Source organism: Ambystoma mexicanum, chromosome 2q (genome assembly GCF_040938575.1).
Source record: "Ambystoma mexicanum isolate Mex_15411 chromosome 2q, UKY_AmexF1_1, whole genome shotgun sequence".
Lineage (NCBI taxonomy): Eukaryota > Metazoa > Chordata > Amphibia > Caudata > Ambystomatidae > Ambystoma > Ambystoma mexicanum.
Window position 1 is genome coordinate 247,073,219 of NC_090924.1, and position 26,130 is coordinate 247,099,348.

The window sequence follows — 26,130 nt, forward strand, 5'->3', positions numbered from 1 at the left end:
AGGCTGGCTGGGGAAGAGGCTAAGAACATCAAGGGCAATCATTCAGGGAGCTGGGCAGAGGGTAGACCAAAAGTGAAGGTGCTTCTGTAGGAGACTAGGGCAAAAAAAGGTGAAGGAGAGGGAATCGAACAAGGGTGTATGGAGGATACACTTCAAAATGCAGGTCAGGAGACCACACATTGAGAGGAACAGTATATTCAGGAAGTAGGAAGGAACGAGAACCAGAGAGGATAGAAAGCACCAGAGGAGGATGGGCCATGATGGCGAGATTATGTGGAAAGAGGAACTTGGGGTTTCAGAAGAGTCGATACATGTGACTCTGAAGGACTTGAGGGGAACAAATCATTTGAGAAAAGATGTCTACATCAGGAAACACTAGAAGCTGATTGGAGTAAGAGCATACTAACAGCTGAGCACCTCCTACAGATGACAGTGGAAGATGGATAAAGCAGGGAGGGAGAAAAAAGCACAGGGGGGAGAAGAGTCTGGGAAAAGAGCAGAGCATTGGGCGAGAGAAGGTTTTTTTCATCAGCACCAGTGGCGGCTGTCTCTGCTAATCAGGAAGCTCAGAACACAGGCCTTAGTTGCTGGAACAGCAACCATGTTTTGCGATTTTAGACAGTTACAGCCTCAATTGAACTTTGCGCTCCTCTTTTCCTCTTTCTCTGCCGCTCTGCCTTTTTCGCTGCGTGAGCCCCATGGAAAATAAAAAAGGGCTCTTCATAGTGCTCCCTTTGCTCTTTCCACGGTAGCCATTTTGTTTGTACTTTGTTTTAAATGTTGCTTAATTATGAATGCACTTCCTAACTGAATCTAAAGAATGAATAGCACCCAGTACATTTGTGACATGGAACAAATGCCAAAAATTACTATGATTATTATTATTATTATTATTATTATTATTATTATTATTATTATTATTATTATTATTATTATTATTATTGTAGTTATTGATTGCAAACCTAGCATTGAGAAGCAACAGAGCACTTTACAGAGGTATACAACATTGCAGATGCATAATGGAGGGCTTTTCAGAGGTAACATCAAAACAGATCTACAGCAGGGGTGGGATACAGAGGGACACAGAGGAGGGGTATAGCTGTACCGGGTGGTGGGGAAGATAGGGGTGGGTGGTGTCTAGCGAGTCAGGTGGCGTGAGGGGCTACGTGATGGCCTAGGTGTTGAGGAGGAGAGACTCCTCAAAGAGGTGGGTCTTGAGTTCTTTTCTGAATTGTAGGAGCGTGGGGGTGAGTCTGATGCTGATGGGGAGGAGGATCCATAGTCTTGGGGCTTAGGCAGAGAAGGCTTGTTTCTGGTCCTTTCCTTTTTGCAGCGGCGGATTTCAAGACCTCACGTGTCCTGGCTTCTGGCGGTGCGCTGTCCGCCGGTGATGCTGAATTTCTGTGTGAGGTAGCTGGGTGACTTGAGGGTGACTGCCTTATAGATGATGCAGCAAAACGTGAAGGTGATTTGTGCGTGCAGTGGGAGCCAGTGAAGGTCGATGAGGGCCTGGTGATGTGGTCGTATGTGCGTAGGAGCCTTGATGAGGCGTGCAGCCGCGTATAGGGCACTTCTCAGGGGACCTCTAATACTACTGCTCCCTTGGTGACGGATCTAGCCTTGCTGGGCCATTACCTGGGGCGAGCTACGGAAGAGTATTCCTATCTTGGGAAGATAATTTGAATAGAACCTAAGGGAAACAGTGACTGGAAAGAAGAGTGACTCTTCAATGTATATGTCCCACTTGGAATTAAGAGAGGTAGCAAAGCAAGAATATTGTAATTCCAAAGTTGAAATTAAATGTTGCATGAGTCAGCTCGCACATTGGTGAGGTACAGAGTCAAGGGTCAAGTGATGGCTAAGGCGAATGAGAGAAGATACAGAAAGCAAAGAAAGAGATGGACCACGCAGTAGGAAGAAGGGATACAACATGGAGCAAGAGATACCAATGAAGAATAAAGTGGAAATGGAGAATGGAGCAAGAGCTTACTCAACTTGAAGATAGCAGGAGTACTGCAGTGGGCAAGAAATGGGTCATATGGAAGGAACCAGGAATAGACCAATGGGTGGTGGATGAGTCGGGTGGCAGTCAGCAGTAATATACCAAGAAATGGGTCATGTGGAAAAATGCTGAGCAAGACATTGCTCACTTGGAAGGAAGCAGTATTAGACCAATAGCAGGCAAGGAATGGGTCACATGGAAGGAAGCAGGAATAGACCAATAGCAGGCAAGGGATGGGTCACATGGAAGAATGCAGGAGTAGACCAATAGCAGGCAGGGGGTGGGTCACATGAAAGGAAGTAGGACTAGACAATGGGTGGTGGATGAGTACATAGAAGAAATGGGGCAGCACTCGGAGCTCCTTGGGACTGGGGTCTGTCACATTTCCTATTTCCGCAGAGCATTCAAAACGGGAAGTAGTTACCATAAGATGGCTGCCAACACCGCAGTGAGTGGGTAACTGGGTGTGGCTATGGTCTGCCGCAAGTCCCCTAAGAAGTGGGACTGTTTGGTGATTTGGTATTGAAAGGGCAAATAAAGCGGAATTATGTTTGCATAATGACTACATCTAGAGGATGATGTAAAGCATGTTTTTCACAGTGTTTCTTTAGGTCTTGATAGTAAAGTTGTAATTATTAAGAATTAATAAGGTTATTAAGAATTATTAAGGTTCCCATTTCTTTCCATACTTGCATTTGTAGGCTTCAATTTAGGAAGGGGAAAATACAATTGCATTAATATTCCATATATATTGTCAGGTTGCTTTATGATGTCATCCTTCTCTATAAATCAAAGTATTTTAGTCCAAGCCTATAATTTTCCTTACATGGCACGGCCCCTTGCCCCATCCCTATATCACCCTGGCCACTCTTCTCCCCACCCACACAGGCTGTGGGTTCCCAGGGTACTGGTTTTCCATTTCCAGCACTGGTTCAATGTCATTATTTATCGTGCCCCCAAGGTGCTATAACTTGCTGCTAATAAGTGGGTGCTGTGGGGCTTCCCAGATTGTCTTAAGCTTTTCAAGTGTATGTGGTTCTTCATAAAACTTGATTAATGTACTTGATAGACAACAGTCGGGGCCCCTCCTCATCAGTGGAGAAGTGCATGGTAAGCTGCACATGTATGCAGCGGAAAGACAAGAAAGGGCCATACTGGGACATGGAAAAGGCCCCTGCACAATCACAAATGGCAATTGGTTTATTTTGATGACAAACTGTACCACGAAAGAAAATAAGTAGTGTGTTCTAATTCATGTTGGATCAATACCATGGCCAAAGCTACCAGGTGCACGGTGCACTAACTCATCCAACAGTACCCACCACACTAGCATTGCCATGTAGGCCAATGGGGACCTGTGTGCTATTTCTAAGCTTGTGTGAATGCTGGTAACGTCCTGCCTGATCCTAGAACCCGTGTCATTTGTCTCTTTTCCAGGGTGCTGCGGGAACAGTGGATCCGTGCCAAGTATGAGCGCAAGGAGTTCATTTACATCGAGAAGCAGGAGCCGTATTCGGCAGGTAGTTGATTGTCCCTTTTTTTGGCAGGCTCGGTTTCCTGCACAGCTGCCTGCTTTTCTTAACACAATGACCGCCAACCTTGGTCTATATATATATGTGTTGGGCTTTGCTGTACTGTATGGGCAGGTGCATTCACTTCCTATCTCAATAGGACAATATGTGCCGGCATGCACATGCTGCTCCATGCAGAATGTGGGCGAATGCATGCATCCTTCTGTTCTGATGGTATTCCCAGAAAAACTCGAAAGGAAAACATCGAATGGAAAAATGATCGCAGCTTTTTTGCTATAATTGCAACAATTTGGGGGCCATTTAAAAAAAATATAGGGGTTTGGTGGAGTAAGGGAAATATTTAAAGTGGGGAGCAGGGGTGCAGTGGTCTCCTCCCACATTTTTACAAAAAAGCTGCGAAAATGTCTATTTGATGTTCCAACGTACATCTGTTTTGATAGCATGCACGAGGATGGGATCATGCATTTCGAGGCTCAACAGTTGTTTTGGTCTGTGATCTCTCACCATTGACTGTGCTGGCTAGGGCTGTTGGAAGTTGTAGGATGGATGGGAGTTGTAGTTCACAACATCTGGGTAGCCAGTGATTGCAGACCAGTGCTCTAGAAGAGTATATAGATCTCTGGGCAGGGTTAAACTGACTCTGAAGCTAACTGCTAAGTTTCTCTTTGAGAACTGTATCCAAAGGATTACGGAATGTTCAATTCTTGTGACATCTTCTCCAACCTGGTGTGCGTCGATCATTGGCAGCGAGGAGAAGTACCACTTGTGGCAGGAGAGAGATGCAGCTGTGTGTGATTTGGGTCACAGGGCCACGACGAACAACTATTGGCCCACACACTTCGGTTGAGGGCAGCTTGTGTTTCCAATAGAAATAGCTCTTCAGAATGAATAAAGGTGTTTAGGTTATACCACTGCTTGTATTTACTTCTCCCCACGACCTCAGTTTAACAGGACACCATGGTTTGTATTCAGTACATGTTTATTTTAAAGAAGGTGTTTTGGGACGCTCAGACTTTTGCACTTGATGTGTTCTTCCACCTGCAATGCACATGTGATGTGATACTGTCTATGCACGATCGGCATGGACCATTTGAGTCTTTATTAAGGGGTTTCTTTATGTGATCGGGTGATGATGAGATGTGCCCACTGTTTCTTTGACTAAGCATTGCCCCCACAGTGGCCTTCTGTCATGCCATGTGGCATGACATGGGCAATGGCACTGAAGCACTGTATTAAACCATACCAATCTACAGGGGCCTGCAAGTCCGGTCCCGGAGAACCCTGCCGCACCGTGTTTTCCAAATGACCACTGACTATGTAACGAATTTCGATTTGGATGCATTGTATTCAATGAACTTTGTCTGGCTATCCAGAAAACATGGGGTGGACTTGGCTTTTGGGGACCGGACTTGGGAGACACCTGCAAGAAAGGGTGCCTCCTTTGGCATTTCATTGATCCGCGTTGATCGAATGGCCTTCCTAGGATCCTTTGCATTTTCCCCATTTCGCACCAAGTTTTATCCATGACGGCACTGAAGCAATCGCAATCAGAGAAACTACAAGCTGTTACTTTGGTTCTCATCTGCCTTTGTCACTTGTGCTGTGTTGCAATTTCAACACCTGGCTTGGGGAGACGTGAACCTCTTTGAAAATTGATTTGTTTTCCCGTTTGCGAGTAGAAATCACTGGAAAAATTGTACCTCAAATACAGATTCATGTGTCTAACTTCCATGCAAATAGAACGGTCTGTGATCAACTCAGTGCTAGTTCGAGTAAGGCTGTGGCAGGGAACGCAGTGTGCATGTCGCGCGCCGCAGACATAACCACTTCTGTAATTATCCACGTATCATGTGCATACTGCACCGTCTTCTCGCTACCTCTTTATGAATCATACACCGTACATGGCCATGAGGGAGTTTTGATGTATTACATTCATCGATTATAGATCTCCCGATTTCGTGCCAATAAACGAATGTTTTGACAAAGATATCACTCCTGAGAGTCTTGCAAATCATGGCGCCTTTTCCTCCTTAATTGATTTTTTTAAATCCAATGTCATGTTATTGACTGTGTACGCTGGGGGTACTAGAATAGTCAGGAGCTACCGTGCGATCGGTTTCATTCGGAGCATAAAGACCTTGTAGACACATCATTAATTCCCTGCGGGTGCCATATGATAGGGATGCTGGTATTGAATGCCCGGGATCAGGGCAGTCACTAATGGCACTATAGGGTTTCACTCGCAGGCCTGATCGACTGCGTTAACAGTGCCACTTATGACCAAAATGTCAAAGTGATCCCAGCCAGTAGCTTAGACCCTTCCTAATATAATGCTCACTGGTACCAAGGCCATGGTCTACGAAGGAGTCTGATTTCTATTGGCGCAATTCAAACCGTCAAGATTTGTCACTTGCACAAGAGCCGTCTTATTGGAATATGCTAATCAATTTACTGATGGATTCAGGCTATTTGGAGAACTGTTTCTTGAGTTGTATACAACTAGGCTCTTCCTGCATGAAATTCAGATGGAATACAACAAGAGCATTCATAATTGCAAGTTTTCCAGCAACCACCACATATACCTCTATAGCTCCTGGGGGATATGAACAATTCACCTTGGAATTCACGTTCGTTGAATGAATGGGTTTGGGGTTCATGTTTACATTCATATTGAAAAAATCGATTCTGAGCCCAGAGTGCCTACGATGTCACAGGTTGCCCTGACCGCAGAGTGCTGCTGCTGTTCCTAGGACCTCCAGTCCCCCAAGATGGCGGATTCCCACTCACATTCAACAAGATATAAGAACAATGATGTATACAATCCCCAAACACAGGTTAGCCTGCTTTGGTGGGTGAGTGCCTGCCCCCACTCTCTAGAACTCACTTTCCCTCCAAATAGAAGCACAAAAGACCTAAAGTAATTCAGGAAGAAACTGACATCCACCTACTATTGCAAGAAATGGAAACACCCACCTGGTCTATCCGAGGGATCAAACATCCCTTAGTCCCCCAGAGGTTTTGGACTACAACTTCCATTAGCCCTAGCTTCCATAGTCAATGGTGAGGGATGATGGGACTTGGAATTCAAAACATCAGAATAACCACAAGTTGCAGACTCCTGCTCTGGGCCGAAAATGCCAACCACCATAGACCTCTTCATGGGAGGGAAAAAGGGCACAAGCCCTAAGTCCCCAAATTGCTGTCTGGTGCAAATTAATCTTTTCCCATTCTTTTTTTTTTAAAGCACAACTAGCACAAAAGGATATTTTATAGTGTGCTGGTGAGCCTGTAACCTGCTGCCTTGCTGTTGAAGTTGACAAGTACATTACATTCAGATCAATAAATCATGTAATGCTTCCTGTGTTCAATGTAGTAGAGCTTCTGCAGAATTTTCATCTTGTTGTGGGCAATATATTGACCAATTGCAAAGGTTGAAATGCATATGGATAGATGTGAACGCCACTGTGTTTCAGAAGATAGCTCAGGGTGTTAAGCAGTTGTTACAGAGACCTCTGTTCATATGCCAGATCACATACCAAATTCTGGCAAGGCCGGCTCTGCTCTCCACATGCCTGAGGTTTACAAACATGCATGTGTTAGGGATAGTTACACATTCTTTGCCACCAAACAACCTACATGCATTAGATTGCACTACCTATAAAAATGAACACAAAATCAGTATTGTGTATTTCTAGAGCTCTTTGCCTTCTGAAGAGGGTTGTAATAATTGGGCCGCAATCCCCAATGAAGAGCATAAAGTTTTCATCAGTCGAGGTGTTTAGGTAGCCAAATTCAGGCCTGTGGACCTAAAATGTCTAAATTATAAGCAGCAAAGGGGAATTGGGCTCCTGCAGGCGTAGAAACCCCATATCATCAAATATAATTGAATTGTGAAACGTAACCTATAATTTGATTGGGCAGCACGGGTCTGAACACAATGTGTCAACGCCCACTCGATACAAACAATAACACAAGGAGGACAAAGGTCCTGTCCAGCATGTGCTCCTAAACCACTTTGTGTAAGAGGAACACAATAAGTCTGAGTATTAACAATTAGTGAAGAAAGGTTTATTGCTGTGTACCAATTAACAAATTGTGTCTCAGCCAACATGAGTTTCAACCTTTGCGGATTTTTTCAAGGCTAAATAGGCAGCGAATGAAAATACTCCAAACAATCAATCCCCATACTGGTAAAACTTCCAAAATCTAGGTCAGTCAGTTGAAGTCCTACTAGTTCCAAAATGACGTTTGATTGAAACAGCAAATTTAAAATAGGTGTCTTTGCATTTAATTAATTACAATTACTTGCTCAGTTGATTAGGCTCAGCACAGCCCCAGTGGGCATAAATGGCATTCAACATGGTCCTGGTGCAGGTGGAACCTCATGTAGGCCTGCTGGGGCTTTGCTGAGCCTAATCAATTTGGAAGTTAATTTTAATGAATTTGATGCAAATAGGCCTATTTCAGAATTGCTGTTTCAATCAAACCTCATTTTCGAACTAGTTGGACGTCAACTGACTGGCCTAGATTTTATACGTTTTACCAGTATGGGGATTGATAGTTTGGAATATTTTGCTTAAGTCGTCTATTTAGCCTTGAAAAATACCTGGAAAGGTCAAAACACGTTTTGGCCGAGACTCAATATTTCACCATTCTTCACTAATTGTTAATACTCAGACTTATTGTGGTTATCCTGCACAAAGTGGTTTAGGAATGCATTCTATCCAGAACCTTTACCCTCCTTGTGTTGCAATTCTTAAACTGGCTTTACCACCAGACAACACAGTGATCGTGGACAAACCATTTTAGCAAACTGTATATTAGTGTGTGGTGTTCTGTGAAAATGTCTGCCCTCTCACATTCTGGTGTAATTAATTAGGACATTCCCAGCTCTTTTCTTTTATGTAGGCCATTTGAGTGGAAGAGGTCCAAGACAGAAAAGAGACATCCCAATGCCACAGGCCCGAGTCAAGACTATTTGTAGGTCTGCTTATCGGTCACAAAACCGGTTTGCTTTTTTTGTCCAATTTCAAAAATTCTTCTGCACATCATGAGTAATAAACAATACACAAGTCTGTGTGTTGGATGCATTTAACTCTTTAAAATACAATGCCATGGAAAGACCCAGTTGAGATTTATTGGGCTTGCATCAATTAGTATTCTGGTACTTGTATGTGTCCCTTATTGATGGAAAGAGATAAGCTAAAATCAGTCGCCTCTACCATAACAGGCTTATTTAAAGTTTTGTATGTGAATGTTGGGCTATTATGAGATTCATGTACTTTCCAAGTTCGGTCTACAAAACAGGGCATTATTTAAGTTTATGGATGTCAAATATTCAACAAAATGTGCACCTTGCTTTATGACATAAAATGCAGAACGGTTTGGTCAAGCGGAAAAATTGCAAATTGGCTCAAATCCCAGCTTCACCTCTTAGCTAAAGAGTCTGATCCCGGGCAGCTCATGTGTGATACCTGTCCCAATTGGCAGTAGTAAAATATTTCAGAAATTGTCACCTCCATTTGTAGGATACTCTTAAAGAAAACATCATTCCGGGTTTGACTGGCAATAGCGTTGCTTCACATATATCGTTTAACAGCTTCAGTCAGGCACATCAGCACCGGCGTGTCAGGGCTAAGCAAGTCTGTGCATGTCCGCGTACTACACGGCAACACAGACTTGCTGTCCAGATACACGGAATGGAGCAGTCGTAAGTAAGGTAGCTCTGTACTTCTACTAGCTTGGTAATTTGTTTAGCCAGGATATACATCATCTAATAATATGGGCCCCCACACCCACCTTGTTTTACTATTAGCATCTCAGAAAATACCCTGTGAAGCTATTGTGCAAAAATATATCAATTTTCGAACTGCAAGCTCTCAATTAGCTCCTCGAGTAGCTGCATCTTTTACCCAAGATGTGATACGTGATGCAGTTAGCCAAAACCCTGATATACATGTTTTTGGGAGCCTCATCAACAGAGACGACTGGCTTCGTGTACAAGAGAAATGAGGCCAGTCGGGAGACACAAGCCATTACAAATCATTTAGATCTGCAGCCTAGAAATACTTCTATAGAGACCACACAAGACGTGAGTCAGCTTAATAGGATACATTTAGCTGGAATCGATGTATATCCCATAGAACCATGTTCAGGAAAAGATAGGGATAACGATGCACAACCCAACATGTTTCTTTGGTGGGAAAGTTGCCTCCTCATATTAAAGATAGTCTTCGGATGGGAGGGAAAGTTCTTAAAGTAACATTATTGAATAATAGATAATCACGACTATGTTCTTGATAATCACATTGACATTATGTGTATAACTGAACCTTGCTTGAGAGATTCCAGCAGCCCAAATATTGCATTGGCCACTCCTGGAGGTTATACGTTTTATGGTCAGAACCGTGAAACTGTTACCGGAGGGGGTGTTGCCATCATGGCAAAACAGGAACTCTGTTTCTTCCACTCCCTAGTTTTTTGTGGAGGGTGTGAATTAAAATTTCTCAAAGTTGTGCCCTCCCCTAACAATTGTGTCAATATTATCTTGTTATACCTGCCCCTTAACGAAATAACTACCTTTACTGAATAACCAGCCTAAACAGGCCAAATTGTTATTTGCTTGTTTTGGGAGACTTCAACAGTTGACTGGGAAACATTTTGGACACTGAAGCTATATTTTTGAAGCAATTTCTTACACATATAGAAGCTACTATTCACAATGGAGAACCGACCCATAACAAGGGTACCCTTTTCGACTGGGTGGTATCTAAGAATCTACATCTTAGTCCTATGAGTACCAGTCCTTGTATCTGGTCCGACCACTATTCCGTTAGTTTCCAACTTACGCTACCTGGTAAGGACAGGAAAAGAATGCATTAAAAAACGTTAGGAGCAGAAATTTAAATAAAGTGATACTAGTGGATCTGGGAGATTGTATGAATAGGCTTATGGGTTCTACTGAAGATTCTGATCCTCTCCTTGTTTTAGCAACTTGTTGCGAAAAATATTTGACTGAATTACTAGACCAGGTGGTCCCCGTGAAATTGAAGATAATTCGAGAAAGATCAAACCATCAGACTTGGTTTACATCAACCCTGACTACATTGAAACAATATAAAAGACGAGCAGAGCGAATTTGGGCAAAGAATTAAATTGACGAAAACAGGATGATGTGAAAATCTTTAGAAAAAATATATAGAAAAGAGATATTTTAGACCAAGAAGCATGACTTTGATACCCAAATTGAGAACTACGGGAACAATACATAAAAAACTGTTCGAAATTCTCAAAAAACTGGAAAAACATAATTTACAGATGCAATTATTCGTGACTACCAAGAAGGATTGCACTGAAGTTGAAAAGGTATTCAACACCAATATTGAATGAGCCCACACAAAGATTGCTAATAGTTTGGTTCCTGATACCCAGCCTAATGTTTTAGACCCTTGAGAAGCACATTTCAACCAGTTTCTAAGTTCAAACCCATTTCCGTATTTGAAATGGAGAATGTTCTTAAAAAGATGCACAGGGGGATGTGATAATTTTTTGCCCCATTCCTCTCATGTTTTACCAATGCGACTTTTAGCCACAACATTGTTCCAGATATTGGTAAAAACATTGTAGTTACCCCCTTGCTAAAAAGTAAGCCTGGTCAAGATCCGAAGGTATTTAGTAATTTGGGACCTATAACTAATGTCCCATTTTTATTGAAAATTGTAGACAAGATCATTACAATGAAATTCCAGGGACACCTGCATCAATCCAACATTTAGCATCCAAGACAATCAGGCTTCCGATCCAGTCATGGCACCGACAGTGCACTGCTGGATCTGCAGACCCAAATGCTGGGTGTTGTCAACAAAAGTAAGACGGGGCTGCTGATGTGCCTTGACGTATCGGCAGCCTTGGATCTTCTAGATCATAAAAAGCTCCTGAAAACTCTCTTTGAGATTGGAGGCTGCTCCAGAGAAGCCATTGATTGGATCAGTTCCTTTCTAGTTAACAGAAAGTCAAAGGTCGGCTGGGGCAATGCTGTCTCAGATCAGGTCTTATTCATGTGCAGAGTGTCTCAGGGCGCATGCCTTTTGCCGGCACTCTTTAATCTCTACATTCGACCTCTGTGCAATCTTTTGGAGAATATGGGAACCCAGTTTACAAATTATGCTGATGATACTCAGCTTCTGATTGAACGGATTGCCACTTATATTAGTGATGTGAATAAGATCTCCCGTACATGTGTGGATGTCAGCAAACTGGTTATGTCTCAGTAGCTCCAAAACTGAGCTCCATATATTTGGCTCTCCCCAAGCAAGGGCTAAATTACATCTTCAGTACTCAAGTCTTCTCATAGAAGATCATGACATCAAGGTACTGGATAAAGTGAAAACCCTTGGGGTTGTTTTTGAGTCCTCGCTTGGTGCAGACGCACATGTCGACAGTACCATTAAAAGGGCACAATATCATTTGAGGCTCCTCCGGTTGGTTAAGCCCTATCTATTGTGGAACCTTGGTGAGGGACACAATCATGCCAAGATTATACTATTGCACTGCGCTCTTGAGCTGTGCCAGTAGAAATTGCATTAGTAAGCTTCACATTCTGCAGAATGATGCAGTCCGCATCATTAGGAATGTGCTAAAGAGAGAACATATCTCCCTTCAGAGAAAAGAACTTCATTGGCTGCCGTAGCAGCTAGAATTAGTTTCAAATTAACACTTTTGATATTTATAACTTTGACCCGTAAATGCCTTTATGGGTCTGCCCACACGTATCTTAGAGTGGGATTGGTCCAACACACCATGGTAAGTTCTATCTGGTTATGTGACACCATGTATTTAACCTGCCCTAAAGTCAAACGTGTGAGAGGGGGTGGTCGTTCTTTCCCTGCCCAGTCGGTAACAGCCTGGAATAATCTTCCAGCTGAACTACGTAAGGAAAAGAACTTGCTCACTTTCCGTAAAACGTCTTGAAACTATCTTGTTCAACTGAAAAAAAAACTTGCCTATGTCCTGTTATGATGTGTCAATGGTGTTTTTGTGCGCCCTGATGCCTGTGGGCTGCGGTGCGTAATGAATAAATAAAATTAATTAAATATAACAATAGTGACCATTGATATATCGAACACCACAAAGTAATGTGCTTATTTGCTCACTAACAGCAATACTTTAACAAAAGAGGAGTTGGGGTGCCCTTTGGGGGGAGTTTTTTTGGGCAGCTGGGCACCTAAGGTACTAAATAACACAAAACACAACCAATTGCTGCAAGAGAACTAGTACTATTAGCCTTACACATTTGTTAAATGAGTAAAGTACCTTTTGGCCGGGACTCGTGTGCCAAATCTTGCCCCAAACTCAATCATATTAATGCATGATTCATGTAAATAAACACCACATATGCCATGACATTTTAAATATATAATTATTATTATAATACTTGCACATACCAAGTTACATGGAAAAAGTACAAACAAAGGGTTTGGGTATGTTGAACACAAAGTATAAACAAAAATAGGGAATAATTAAATCGTCTTCCAACCCTGTTGTTGAAGATAAAGGAGTGGAGAAAAATGAGGAGGGTAGAAATACAAGTGAACAGAAACCCAGTGATAGACGGTCTCTGAATATAGTGAAATCAGAGAGAGAATAGAAATAAAGGACTTAGTTTCAAAGTAAGATCTAAGGCAAACGCTAACAGCAATACCACTTGAAAAACCTGGCCCTCTGCTAAGCTAAGTGCGAGTCGTGATAGGTGCATCTTTCTTGTAGCTGCCAATCTGCATCCGCTGTCTATGCTGTGGTATGTTTACTGTTCTTGCTGCTTCCAGTCTGTCTCTTGTGTCCATACTTGAGCACTTTTATAATCTGCAAGGCTGCTAATCCGAGTTCTCATTCTCTGCTGGGGTATGTGTTCCTTTCTCATACAGATACTGGGCCGTGTCCTGCAGCAATACATGTCTTCCTCATAGCTGCTATTTAAGCAATAAGTCCCGAGCCGCAGGGGCATTACTGAGTCAGGTAATGCCCCAGAGCCCATAGTTGTAAGCCCGAGCAAAGCAAGACCGGGGTACTAATAGCATTCTTTCTGGTCCGAAACGCTGCAAGAAAACAAAAAAACAATGTCAAAGAAAATGGCCGCCGGGGAAGGGCGGCCACCGGAAGTGGACGCACTGGGAACAGAAGTGTTCCCAGTACGTTTCGCTCCTGAAAAAGGAGTAATAAGAAGGTAAGTGGGTTGGGAGGGCAGGGAGGGGATTGTTTGCAGGGGAGGGGTGAGGGAAAAAAGAAAACACTTACCTGAATCCCCGGTGGGAGAGGATGGCAGCCTCCAGCCGTGTAGAGGCTCGGAGCGGGGATTGCCCCGTTTTGAGCCTCCTCATTGAACGAGGGGCTGCCATACCCCCCGCCGGGAACAATGGCAATTTATCCCGGCCAAGGGATTCGCAGTCGGGTAAAGCCCCGGCGAGGGCCAATCAGAATGTTCGTTACATTCTGGTTGACCCGTGCCGGATAATAATGTTAAATAGAGCCTGGTATGTGTGTGGGAACACATGCAGCCTGGTCATGAACGGCTAAGGTTGCCCTTGAGAGGCTACTTGTTTATTGTTCTGATTCCCATAAGGAGGGAGTGTCAAGGAGACTTTAAGGGAGTACCCTTGCATATACATGACCAGAGATTCTGGATGCCTTGATTTAGTTGGGTCTAAGGGGCCCCAAAGTTGTCTCTACCCTGGGCCCCAAAAATGCCTTAAAATGGCCCTGACAGCAAAAACAATTAAACATCTTGTACGTAGACACTGTGCTCAAATTCTAGCCTGTGACCACGGGCATCCTGAAAGATTGGCTTTAGCCTTTGTGGCGCTACTTCTGCAGCTGCTATACTTCTTTCTGTAGGATGGCAGGAAATTGCACCTAAGCACTATGAGACTACCCGGGGGTGGGGGGTGGTGGGGATGTGTGTGTATGTGTGCGCGCGCGCGATGTTTTTAAGCATGGGAGATTGTCTCGAGTCCAGGGAGACTGTGGCTGCCTGCAGCAGAGATACGTGTTCTTCCAGAGGGTTTCTGATATTGTAACTTTTTATTTGCATTGGTGAGGCCAACCTGTGTGACAGAGCACTTCTCAAAGTATGTTCCATAGCAGCTGTGGTCATATTTTGAGACCTGGAAGAGGCACCTTTTTGTTTGACTGTATCTACCTTGGATCTCTGGAAAGTGAATTCTGGGCCGTGGGGTCCAGTGGAAAGTGGGAGATTAGGACATGAGAGGTCTGTTGTGAGATGTGTACTCTCTATATTAGAGCTGGGGGAGCCAGGCATCTCTTGGCTAGGGCCGAGCCGGGGGCTCTGGCCTGGCTCTTAGTGCCAAAAGCGGGCTGAGCCTGGAAGTGAGTGTGCGAAGCAGGAGGGGTCTGTGTCTAGGGGCCAAGAAAGGGGTGTGAGGGGGCAGGGGCGAAGAAAATCATTGTCCAGGGGCTGGGGGCAGAGAAAAGAGATGTGAAGGGGCTCGGAGCTAAGAAAAGTGGTGTGAGGGTGCAGGGCGGAACCAAGCCTGTATATTTTGAAGGGTGAGTAGAAGAGGGGGATGTCACTTACCTTTAAATTCCCTGCTGTGCCACAGCACAACAAGACCATGCTCGCATGACTTCCTGTCCCTGCCGCCTGACTTCCGGTCCACAGAAAGTCAAGCAGCCGGCATGGACAGGAACTGATGGGAGGATCCTCCTGTCAGCACTTCAGGAGCGTGGGTTTTTAAAATATGTTTTTTGGGGGCAGCTGGAAGGGGCTCATGGCTGGCCAATGCTTTGAGAACACCCGAACCCGAGATGAGGGTCAGACCAGAGCCCAGGTTTTGACCCAGGCCGGCCCGAGCCCCTACAGACTCCTGGCTCACCCAGATCTACTTCAGATCTTAAAGGATAGTTCCGGGACTTTTTTTTTATTGTCCCTACGGTCCGGCCATGTGTTTTTAAGCATAAATCGGTAGATCGTAGAAAACTTTCCTATGGACCTTACCCGACTTTTCGTCCATTAACGCACTCGAAATCAGCCGCCATTTTCTGATAATCCTATCATTTCCCCCCATCGCCCTGGCTCACCTGCTTTTGCGGCACTAAATCAATTCCCCCGCCCCTGAAACAGACTTTATCAAAACATTCATATTCCCCGCCTCTATCCGTGACGTGACTGAGCTGCGTAGGCAAACGCGCCCAGGCGTCTTCTACGCGACTCCACACAGAACCCGGAAATCAACACAGATGAGCTCACACAACACAGCGCGCCACAATTGGGAATATGAAACTGTACTTTTAAATTAAACCGCAAGATTGTAAATTTGGTAAAGTACATTTATTTGACATCAAATGTTTTGAGAATATTCAGCGATTTTCATTTTTATTTGCTCACGTTCCAAAAAGTTCGTTTTGAGGCACGCGATGTTCCTTTGCTGTACACAGGGTCTTAGATCATCTCACAATACAGCGCCACAATTCGGAATATGAAACTGTGGTTTAAAAGCAAACGGCAAGATTGTACATTTGGCAAAGTACATTTATTGGACATCAAATGTTTAGAGAATATTCAGCGATTTGCATTTTTCTTTGCTCTCGATCCAAAATAGTTAGTCTTGAGGCAAGCGATGTTCGTGTGCAGTACATAGGGTGTTGGTTTACGATAAAATAAGCTCTTCGGTCGCACTGATAATTCCATGGCTGTTCCAACAACGAGGCACTAGGCCACCACAACGGTCTGTATGTTGCATCTAGCCGTTAGTACCGCGTAAGGGCATACTTGTACTTGGCGATCGTCCCATAAAATGGTCAGGGTGGTAACGTTGTTCACGCGGAGAAGCAACTGGTGGTTGAAAAACCCATCCGCCGGTGTCTGGTACTCGTGACACATGCAATAATGAACGATGTACCTGTTTGAAAAACATAAAAAATGAAATTAGTCTCACCATCAGATCTTTATTAAAATTATTCATTTTATATATTCGGTCGGGAAATTATTTCATAGCTAGGACAGTGCAACTGGGTATTATACGTCAAGGGGGGGCTGTAGGATACTGAGACAGTCCCCCAGTGCAGGGGTTGACAGGGAGGCAGTGCAGGTGGAGAGTGGAAGGGCCCAGGACCGAGGTCGCAGACAGTGGACCAGTTGTAGCAGGGGAGAGGGAGAGAGAAAGCAGAAGCAAAGAGGAAGGTTTTGAGGTGCTTCCGTAAAAGGAGATGGTTCTCCTCAAGATAGTGCGTGGTACAAAACAATATGCCACATAGAACGAACAAGTTTAAATTGCGGTATAAACTCATCTAAAGAGTTACTTACATTATATTTGCATTTTCCATTGTTTCTGTGCGTAGGGCAGCCCCGAAATACCACTCCGGCTATGCCGACGTTATTTCTTCTAATGAACGAACATTAAATGGCTATCGTTTCTGAAATTTTATTCATTATCGTTTCTTACGTTATTGCACCACACCCCCAAAAAGAAGTCTTTCGGGATGGTCCCGGCCTGTCAAGGTCAAATAACAATAGAACCTTATACTGAGTCGTGGGCCATTCCGGCACCCGAGCAAAAAATCAAAGCAGCTGACCTTCACTTTGAACGAGCACACATTCCTAGTTAGCTACATTCAGTGTAAGGCCATCTCACAGGACTTGAAATTTACACTCGATCTTTGCATTTTGTCTGCGTGCTTTGCAGCCCCAGAGAACCATAAATACGGAGACATTCTATATTTTTTGAAAAATGATTTATATTACTGTTTGGTTTAATTTAAAGCGCAAATGAACAAGGTTGGATAGACACATTGCATGTACACTGAGCAATCACTTTTATTTACACATTACATAGATACACATATTCAATGGGCCTGCAACATGAGGAGACTCGAGAGAACAGACAATCAAATTACAATCATTTAAACCGTGATGTGTATTTCTCAATGAGCTCTTCTTTAGGTGGACATGGAACAGAGGCAATGTTGGGTGGCAATGCAGTTGTCCCCTGCACAGGTTCGTTCACAACTCCATTTATGTGCCTATCTAGGACGTCAACAATAAGTCTCTCAATAAACTCATATTGCATATCCTCAAACACTGGTTTGATCACCCATTGTTTACTTCTTTTAGTGAAGGCCTTATTGTAGCGAAGCGTCCCTAAAGTTCCGGTCGTCCTACTTTGTTGACGGCCAACATTATGGTTATGTGCCAAGACCGCTAGAAGAGTCCGATTTATCATGCCCTCCGTGCCAAAATGCAATCGTTTTGGCCTGTACTTTAGGCACATATTGTGGAACACCTCCAAATCTCCTGTGTGGCAGAATTCCGTGAGTCCCCTCAAATCTCTTGTTATAGTTTTATCAAATACAATCTTTTCAATGGCTTTGTGAGTGGGTGATGAAGGAATCAACCACTTCTTCTTCCGTGCCTCCTCTGTGGACAAATGGCCATGTTCACAATTGTGGAAATGTTGGTTTGTGTTCCAACGGTGAACGTTGGTACAGTGTAGCATTACTGACCGCCATTTTTCCAGTAGAATTTCCAACGACCCTCCACATGTTTTTGAGCTCCACCAAAGATGGTTGCTGATTGACTTGGACCACTGTGAAATACCTTGCATATCTTTTTTTTTTACCTGCAGCCGACATTTTTTTATTGATTGTTTTTGCAAGATGCCAAACGTCAAATTGGTGATTTATATTTTTGTACTCTTCTCTCATTGTCTTGGCAATTGAAACGTGTCTGTCCGTGGCTATCAGGTCGATCACCATTCCCCGCGATTGTAGTTCTTGCAATGATGCTACAAAGCCAACTTTCTCCATGGCCACTGAGGATGTACTTTGTGACACCTGCACGACCACCGAACTCACAATTTTCTTACTTTCCATGTCCTGAAAGTGGTAGGTGCAGTACTTGGCTGAAAATCCTGGGCTGTCGCACTGTCCATCACCGGCTAGCCTGAACCGTTTGCCCGCGAATGTACTATCAATAGACATTTTTTCCATTCTCCAAGCTTCGCTAATGGCTGGAAATAGATAATCGGTTTGGTATTTGTAGAACTGAGTTTTCGCAATGAAATGGATTCCCACAAACTGAAAGAAAGACTCTAACTTTTTAAAACTTGAACCACTAAAAAGTGCAGCCGCTGCACAAAGTAGATTGCCTGCTGGCAGTTGCCCCAGCATGGGTTGTGCAGACCATGAGAAAGGATGATATTTTGTACAGGTGGCATGTATTTTAAGGTTAGTGCCTCGAATTGCACGAGTCACATTAATCAATGGCTCCCCACATACTTCCCCACCAACCGAATGCCCACATTTCATCCGAATAATAATATCAATCAAACAACTATCGAATACAATGAATTTGGCCTCTTTCCTTATACTGTCACTCTGCATCCCAGCTGGTTCGGCCTGTAACGTTGAGGACATGTCACTCACATGAAAGGTAGAATCTCTGATATCGTCTTCCGCTATGTTCAGTGATATTGATGGTGTTTCATTGTCGTCCACTCCATTCTCTTCCATTGCAACATCTGTTCCTTCTCCGGCGATGGGTGAATAAAACAATTTCTTCAACTTTCTCGCGGTCTTAGCTTTTGCGGGTGTGGATTCTGTGAAGTGATCTCCGACTGCATCCGAACTACCAGGAGGACATTCACTATCAATGGCTGGATGTGGTATAGCTCTGTTGTCAATCACTTCATATTCTTCCCATTGGCACGATGCATCTCCAGTCTCAAGTCCCTGCCAAAAGGTTTGACAAGCAACATCTCTCGTTCGCTTCACTGTCTGTGTAGATCTAGTTCGTACACCCACTCGCAACTAGAGGACAGATTGGAAAAGGGATGTTCAGTTTAAACACAACTTACAGTATTGAACTATTAACAGTGAAAAACAACATAATATAGTGACCAGGACACTAACCTTCTTTTGCTTTCTTTTCTTTGAAACTTTCTTGCCTCGAACTTCAACATCAGGACGCTGTTGCTCCGACTCGTGTGTGCATGTCTCCACTTCCTCTTGCGCTGCAACGACTATATTTTCATGATAAGCACATCCATCACGCACTGACGCTCCATCGACTCCCTGAAACATAGAACTTTCATTAGTATGTATAATAATATCGAAAACACAAAATGTACTTGGGGACCAATACCCACGTACATCTCAATAGCAAAACACGAATGAACGCTTTGTGTAGAACATTCAAACGACAATTATTCACGCATTGTTGATCTAGTTAGATGGAACTGTCAAGATCCATACCTCGGGCTCCTCATAGACTTCCATTGATGATATTATTGAAGATGATGCTTCAGTAACTCCCTGAAACACAGTAATTGCATTAGTATGGTTTTCTATTTTGTTAAAAAGAACATGAACTTTGTGCAGGCGTCAACGGCTCATCTAAATAGACCTGCACAAATGATCAGTTGTCTAAAATAAATAATGGATATGTAAATATGATTCGATTTGCTCGATCGTTGGAAGTGTCACCACCCAGAGATCTGCATCAACTACTAGGGGTGATGTTCTTGTAGAAGAAGCTCCGTCATCTCCCTGAAACATAGTACTTGCGTTAATAAAGAAGGAAGTATAGCGGATGTAATCACGTCATATGATTTCGCTTGATCGAACTGTCAGTATCCATACCTCGAAATGCATAAGAACATCAAGGGACGATGTAACTGCGGTGCACACTTCTGCAAGCTGTTGCGCCGACCCGTAACTGCATGCTCCCCCTTCTTCTTGGACTAATGCTCCATCGACTCCCTGAAACATAGGACTTTCATTAGTAATGAACACAATATTGAAAAAAGAAAACACATAGGAGGGCGACGACAGAAGGACATATCAATGGCTAAAAACGAAAGAAACATTGTGTGTAACAATCACGCTACAAGAATGCAAGATCTGATGATCTCCATCGATGGAACTGTCCGGAAACGTACCTCGAGCATCTGAGTGACATCAACGGTTGTCGTCAATACGTTGGACTCCTCAGCATCTCCCTGAAAGACAGTACTTGCATTATTTTGGATAACAATAATTATAACTGAAAACAAAGACTAGAGGACGAGTACAAGGGTGTACCATTAGGTAAAATAATTACACGATAAATTAAAACTATTGATTTACATGCCTAAAACAAGTCAGTGGCAGAATAGCTAAGTAAGATTACCCGATAGGCGCTTGAAGTGGCTGATGACTGCAATAACGACACGGATGGAGAATCTTCCGCCTTCATATTGAGTGGATACATAAATGGGGAAATTATTGTTAGCTAATGCTGCACACTACCGCAAGGCCGAGAGATAAATACGTAAACTTGACTCACCAGTGGAGGGATGTGGACGAATAGAGTGGGAATAGCGGTTGAGAGCAATTTTCGCCTCGCTCGTGGTGTGTTCTTCTTTATTAGCAATGATGTGGAGTACATGTCTGAGCTAAAGTGCCTGCTGCAGATGCGGTATCGATCACCCCTCTTGTCCGCAAAGACTTCTAGGAATCTACTTTCAAGCTCAGACGGTGGATATCCGCAATATCGGATCCATTCTCGTATCTGATCCATTGTTTTAGGGAAAACATGCATTATAGTACCTTCAGATTTATTATGGGTCTTCGAAGGGCAACCGCCAATGGAACAGGCAGGCATTGTGGAAAGTTCTGAAAAGTAAAGATCAACAATTCTCTATGAATACCAATGTAAACTCAGAACATGTGACTAGTTCCTTGCATGTACTGTCTTGAACGAAAAGAAATTGGACGCAAAATGATTATGGTACATGGCCTTACCTTGACGAACAAACAGTTAGATGCAGGGATCAGAGTAGTTTCTTGTCGTAGAACAGGGAGCAGTTCACAGGTTGCAAACTGACGAGTTTCCTCGAAGTGGTCACGGAAGTTCACAGAGACGAAGAGCAGATAACCAGCACCTTCACGGGTTAACTAACAAAGCGCAAAGAAGTTCTCATTAGAAATATGAAGTGGGTTATAAAGAATTCGAAACAGGGGTGTGTTTGTGAATGAATGACGTGTATATGTCGTGGCATTATGCGGTTTGCAGGGGGCCGTCCAGCGTGAAGGGGGATGCTTGGCAGGAGACACGGGGTCTGGAGGTAGACATGGGAACAACAACCCATGCTCTATAGACCACTTTGAAGTGTACATGGTCTTTGGCACCTCTTGGCCTTTATCGCTCCCTGACAGCTCCACTTGGCAGCACAAGTACCCCGGTGCGAACTGCCTTTGATAGGGCGGGGGGGGTGTGGATTAGGGCGGTGGTCGTGCAGACAAGACTCGTTTGCCGCAGGGCCTCACCAAGGAGAGGCCATCTAACTGCATGTAAGAGGCAGGAGAATATATGGGTGCAGTTCACCCTGGAGACCCTGGATGCCTAGGCAGTTAGTCAGCAGCAGGCTGGCCTGTGGTGGCAAGGCGGCACGGGCCAGAGGGGGTCATCTCTGTACCCGGTGCCCAAAAGGATGATTTATTATGATCAACCATATTGATTATTTACCTATAACCATGTTTTGTATCAATAAAATCCAACGGCCTTCCTTTTATTGCCAACGCTTGAACAAAGTGGTGTGGTAAGTATTTTTGGGGGAGGAGGCAAGGCCGGGAGGCTTTATGCCAACCCGCAAAATAACATATGTATGTCTGCTGCATATGGGTTCAACGGTTATGTGGATTGAAGGTGGGCGGCCAGCGTGAGGGAGGATGCTGGCCGGAGACATGTGGTGTGACAAGACAAGGCACAGGAAGACTATTCAATGGAGACACACTAGATTCATTTAAAAAATCAAAACAACCATTGTTAAAATATATGTTGGGTTTTGTTTTAGATCTTAATTTCAATTGAACATAAATAATAAACATTACACATTGTAAAGTTGCGGTTGCAGCACATCCAGGGAAAATCCGCGGTATTATCCACTGTCGCTGGGGAAATGTTGTCTAATGGCAAGTACCGCACAGGCAGGTATTACTCTCCGAACGCGGTGTCCGAGCCTCCCGTGAAGCCACCAAGTGAAGCAACGATAGGCCACCAGCCTGTACCACCTGTGAAAACGAAAGATGCAAACTGTATTAAAATGACAAAACTTTCTTATCACTGTCGATTCAGGTAAAAAAATGTCATTCTGCTTTGAAAAAAATTCTATCTAGAAAATGCACAATATGGAACCAATTTACATGCATTCGAATGATATGTAGATGTAATTTTATATGTGGGAGACGACCATGACATAGTAGTGGCATCACTGACATCAAAACCAGAGTATACTTACTCGTTACTCGGATTACGCGGACGAGCAGTGCCGCGAAGTTCGTGCATAAGCACCATCATCATCCTCAACACGGTCCGTGAGAGGCAGGCTTCCCTGAACTCTGGCAGCTCGGTGATGCATTGCGGACTTGGCTCGCCTTCCGAAATGTAGGCCAAGCACCCGGAATTTTCACGGAAGCAGCAGTTCTCCTCCTCAGTTGGCATTAGCTCGCACCGATTGCACGTGCACCAGGTGGAGACGTCGTCCATGCGACATGGTCTAGGCTCTTCATCCGTTGACTGGTCCTCCCAACTGCCGTCCGAATCCCCATCGTTTTCCCGTGCTTGCCTTTCCAGTAGTTCTTCCTCGGTGTACTCGGGCTCGTACATATACGGCATTATTGTAGCCATTGTGTGGTAAAGAAAGTAAAATAATTTACAGAGATGGTACAGGTGTTCACAAGGCCTAGAAGCGGCGAAGGTAGCTGACCAGAGCACAGAAACGAGTCACAGAATACTCAAAGTAACACAGAGAGAGTAATGGAATCGAAAATCTGCTGCTGTGTGTTGTGAAACGGTGTGTTTATACTTATTGAGGAAAGAGGCGTCCTGCCATTTCCATGGCGACACTTCATTAGCTGAGGCGCAGCGATTGTTGACACGAAACCTGCTTTGGCGTTGGGAAATGGGCGGTACGCGTCTGCTGATGTCAGGCTCAGGGGCGGGGGAATTGATTTAGTGCCGCAAAAGCAGGTGAGCCAGGGCGATGGGGGGAAATGATAGGATTATCAGAAAATGGCGGCTGATTTCGAGTGCGTTAATGGACGAAAAGTCGGGTAAGGTCCATAGGAAAGTTTTCTACGATCTACCGATTTATGCTTAAAAACACATGGCCGAACCGTAGGGACAATAAAAAAAAGTCCCGGAACTATCCTTTAATGACATGAGTGTGGTGTGCCAGTGCGGGGTGTTCTTCCCTATTGCTCCCCCAAAACTGCCCCGCTACCACCTCCCCCCAAGATCAGTGTTGTTCGCATTCACAATTTGGGGAAAATGCCCCCAAGGAACAGGAAGGAAAAAAGGATAGGTTTGCGTCAGTGTAGGTTGCTGGCAGGACCTGCTTTAGGCCGCCACATTAGCCTCCCGCCATACCAGCTTGCTGGAGTCTTTCAAGGGCTCCGCAGAGATAGCGTGCTGGTAGAAGGCGCGACAGGCGCCCTATTGTGATTAAATGCACCCCGCTCTCAGCTGGCGCACAGCGCTTTTTATTACAATACAGCGCGGCTGTCATACCAGCATGGGGCAGCCTGCTGACCCATGCTTGGTTGACAGCCGTGCTGTATTGAAGTGATTAACTTCCTGCTCCTACCTGGGAGCAGGGAGTTCAGCACTTTATTAAAAAGAGCGTGCTGCTGCTGGTTTTGCTGCGGGGTGCTATTTAGCTTTGGAAGTGCCCGGGATGATTCAACAAAATGTTACCCCATGGGTTTGTTGGGATGCCAAATTTAGTTGCCTCACCCCAAACGTTGCCAAAGCTAAGGCCAGCCCTAGTTGCTGGGAGCAGGTATTAGGAGTCACTGGGGGTAGGGAAATGAATAAAATGCCGGTTCGTGAATGTGAAATTCGTGGAAACCGTTAACGATGGTTCAACCTAGACCCCCCGTTGTGTCACGGTCACCCTTGCCTGCCAGCTCAGACCTCCACTTTCATATACTGTGGCGGTTTTCTGAGTCACATCTCGTGCAAGATGCAAGGTAGTGGGTGTTTCCTGCGAGCAAAACACGCACCGCAACTTTCACTTTCACATGCTTTAGCCCGAGGAGGTGGCATCTGTAGTCAGCACACACTTGGCATGATGTGCAGCACTGCATCTCTGTGCCCGCTGCCTTCAAAACAAGGCGAAACCTAGCAACGTGCTGTGTAAATACCAGGGTCGGACTGGGTCTTACAATGGTCTCGGGCACGAATGAAGAAAAAGAGGCCCAAAGTTGCAAATGGCAATTCATTCCTTTCGGACAGGCTGTTTGCATAGTACCCTAAGGGCGAGTTTTTTGATAAAAATGTGATGCAATTTAAAGACTATTTGTTCAGCAACAACAGTCAAAGCTACTATCTGCATAGAGAAGTAACTCATCAAACTGGCCCACATTGGCCAAAAAAATGGGATCCACTTTGACTAAGCCAGGTGAGTACCCATTTCCAATGTCATGTGTGCCAGGCAATCTCCCTTCTCTCTCTGAAGATCTGCAGTATGTCTAGGGGCGACAGAGAACGTAGTGTTTCTTTGTAGAGCTGGGCCTTGGAGTACTGACTTTCAAACTCTGATATCGTACTTCCATATGAGAGACAGCCGTGCCTTTAAACTACCCCCTTCTTGTCTTTGTTTAGCCACATTTAACATTTTTAAATACTGGTGTCCACTCCTTGCATGTAACAGATTTGGGAACGGTATTGGAAAGGTGAACGACTTTTTAATGCGAGTGAACCAATATTTTCCATCCAGTGCTGTCTTTTTTTTCGCATGCTTGGGCCTGTTTGAGCACATAGGGGTTTTAGCTGGGTTCTGGCAACCATGGCATGAGTGGGTGTCTCCCGCCCACTTTTTGAAAGGTTGGCGCCGGCCCCCGCTTTGGGTGTAAGGAATAAAAAGGTAAAAATAATTTGTTGCGCACACTGTCGGTGAGCATCCCCATGCCCGGGCTGACCAGACATCCCGGTTTTGCGGCTCTGTCCTGGAGTCCCGAGACTTTTTTTAAGTTTGAAAACCCCATCCTGGGATTTGTGGTTCGGTTGGATACATCCCAGTTTTTGGCTTGATATCATGATTTTTCCATCGGTTTAGCCAAAAACCGGGATGGTATCCACCCGATCCCCAAATCCCGGATGGGGTTTTTAAATTTAAAATAGTCTCGGGACCCTGGACTCTCTCCTCACTCGATTTTCAACCCTCCCACATACCTTCCACCTTCCTCGGGTTCCATTACTGTTCCTGCAACATGACACAGGACAGGCCACCCACATAGAAGTAGGACTACAGTTTCACCACTGAAGCTGTAGTCCTACTTCTATGTCAGTGGCCTGTCCCAGTTTTTTATTTTCTAAATCTGGTCACCCTACCCGAAGTCGACCCCAGATGCTGCGGCTGAGAGATGACACACTTGGCCAAAAGACCACAGGAATAGGTTAACGTGCACCACTAACAGGCCGTATATTGACATTCTGCTTTACGTTAGGTGTTTTGTTAAAGATTATGAGATCTAAAAGATGAAGAAGAATCCCTTTTATGATTAGTCAGATGCCTATTTGCTTTGTGCACTTTCTTCAATTGT

The 26,130-nt window shown here is 44.4% G+C and overlaps 1 protein-coding gene across 1 annotated transcript in view; it reads left to right on the plus strand.

Moving 5' to 3' along the window:
- The window catches only part of ADAP1 (ArfGAP with dual PH domains 1), a 1,143,511-nt gene that overhangs the window by 516,809 nt on the left and 600,572 nt on the right, over positions 1–26,130 (plus strand). Inside the window, exon 4 of the mRNA XM_069647219.1 lies at positions 3,440–3,522. Within this exon, the coding sequence (XP_069503320.1) occupies positions 3,440–3,522 (83 nt within the window). The remainder of the gene's footprint in view (positions 1–3,439; positions 3,523–26,130) is intronic.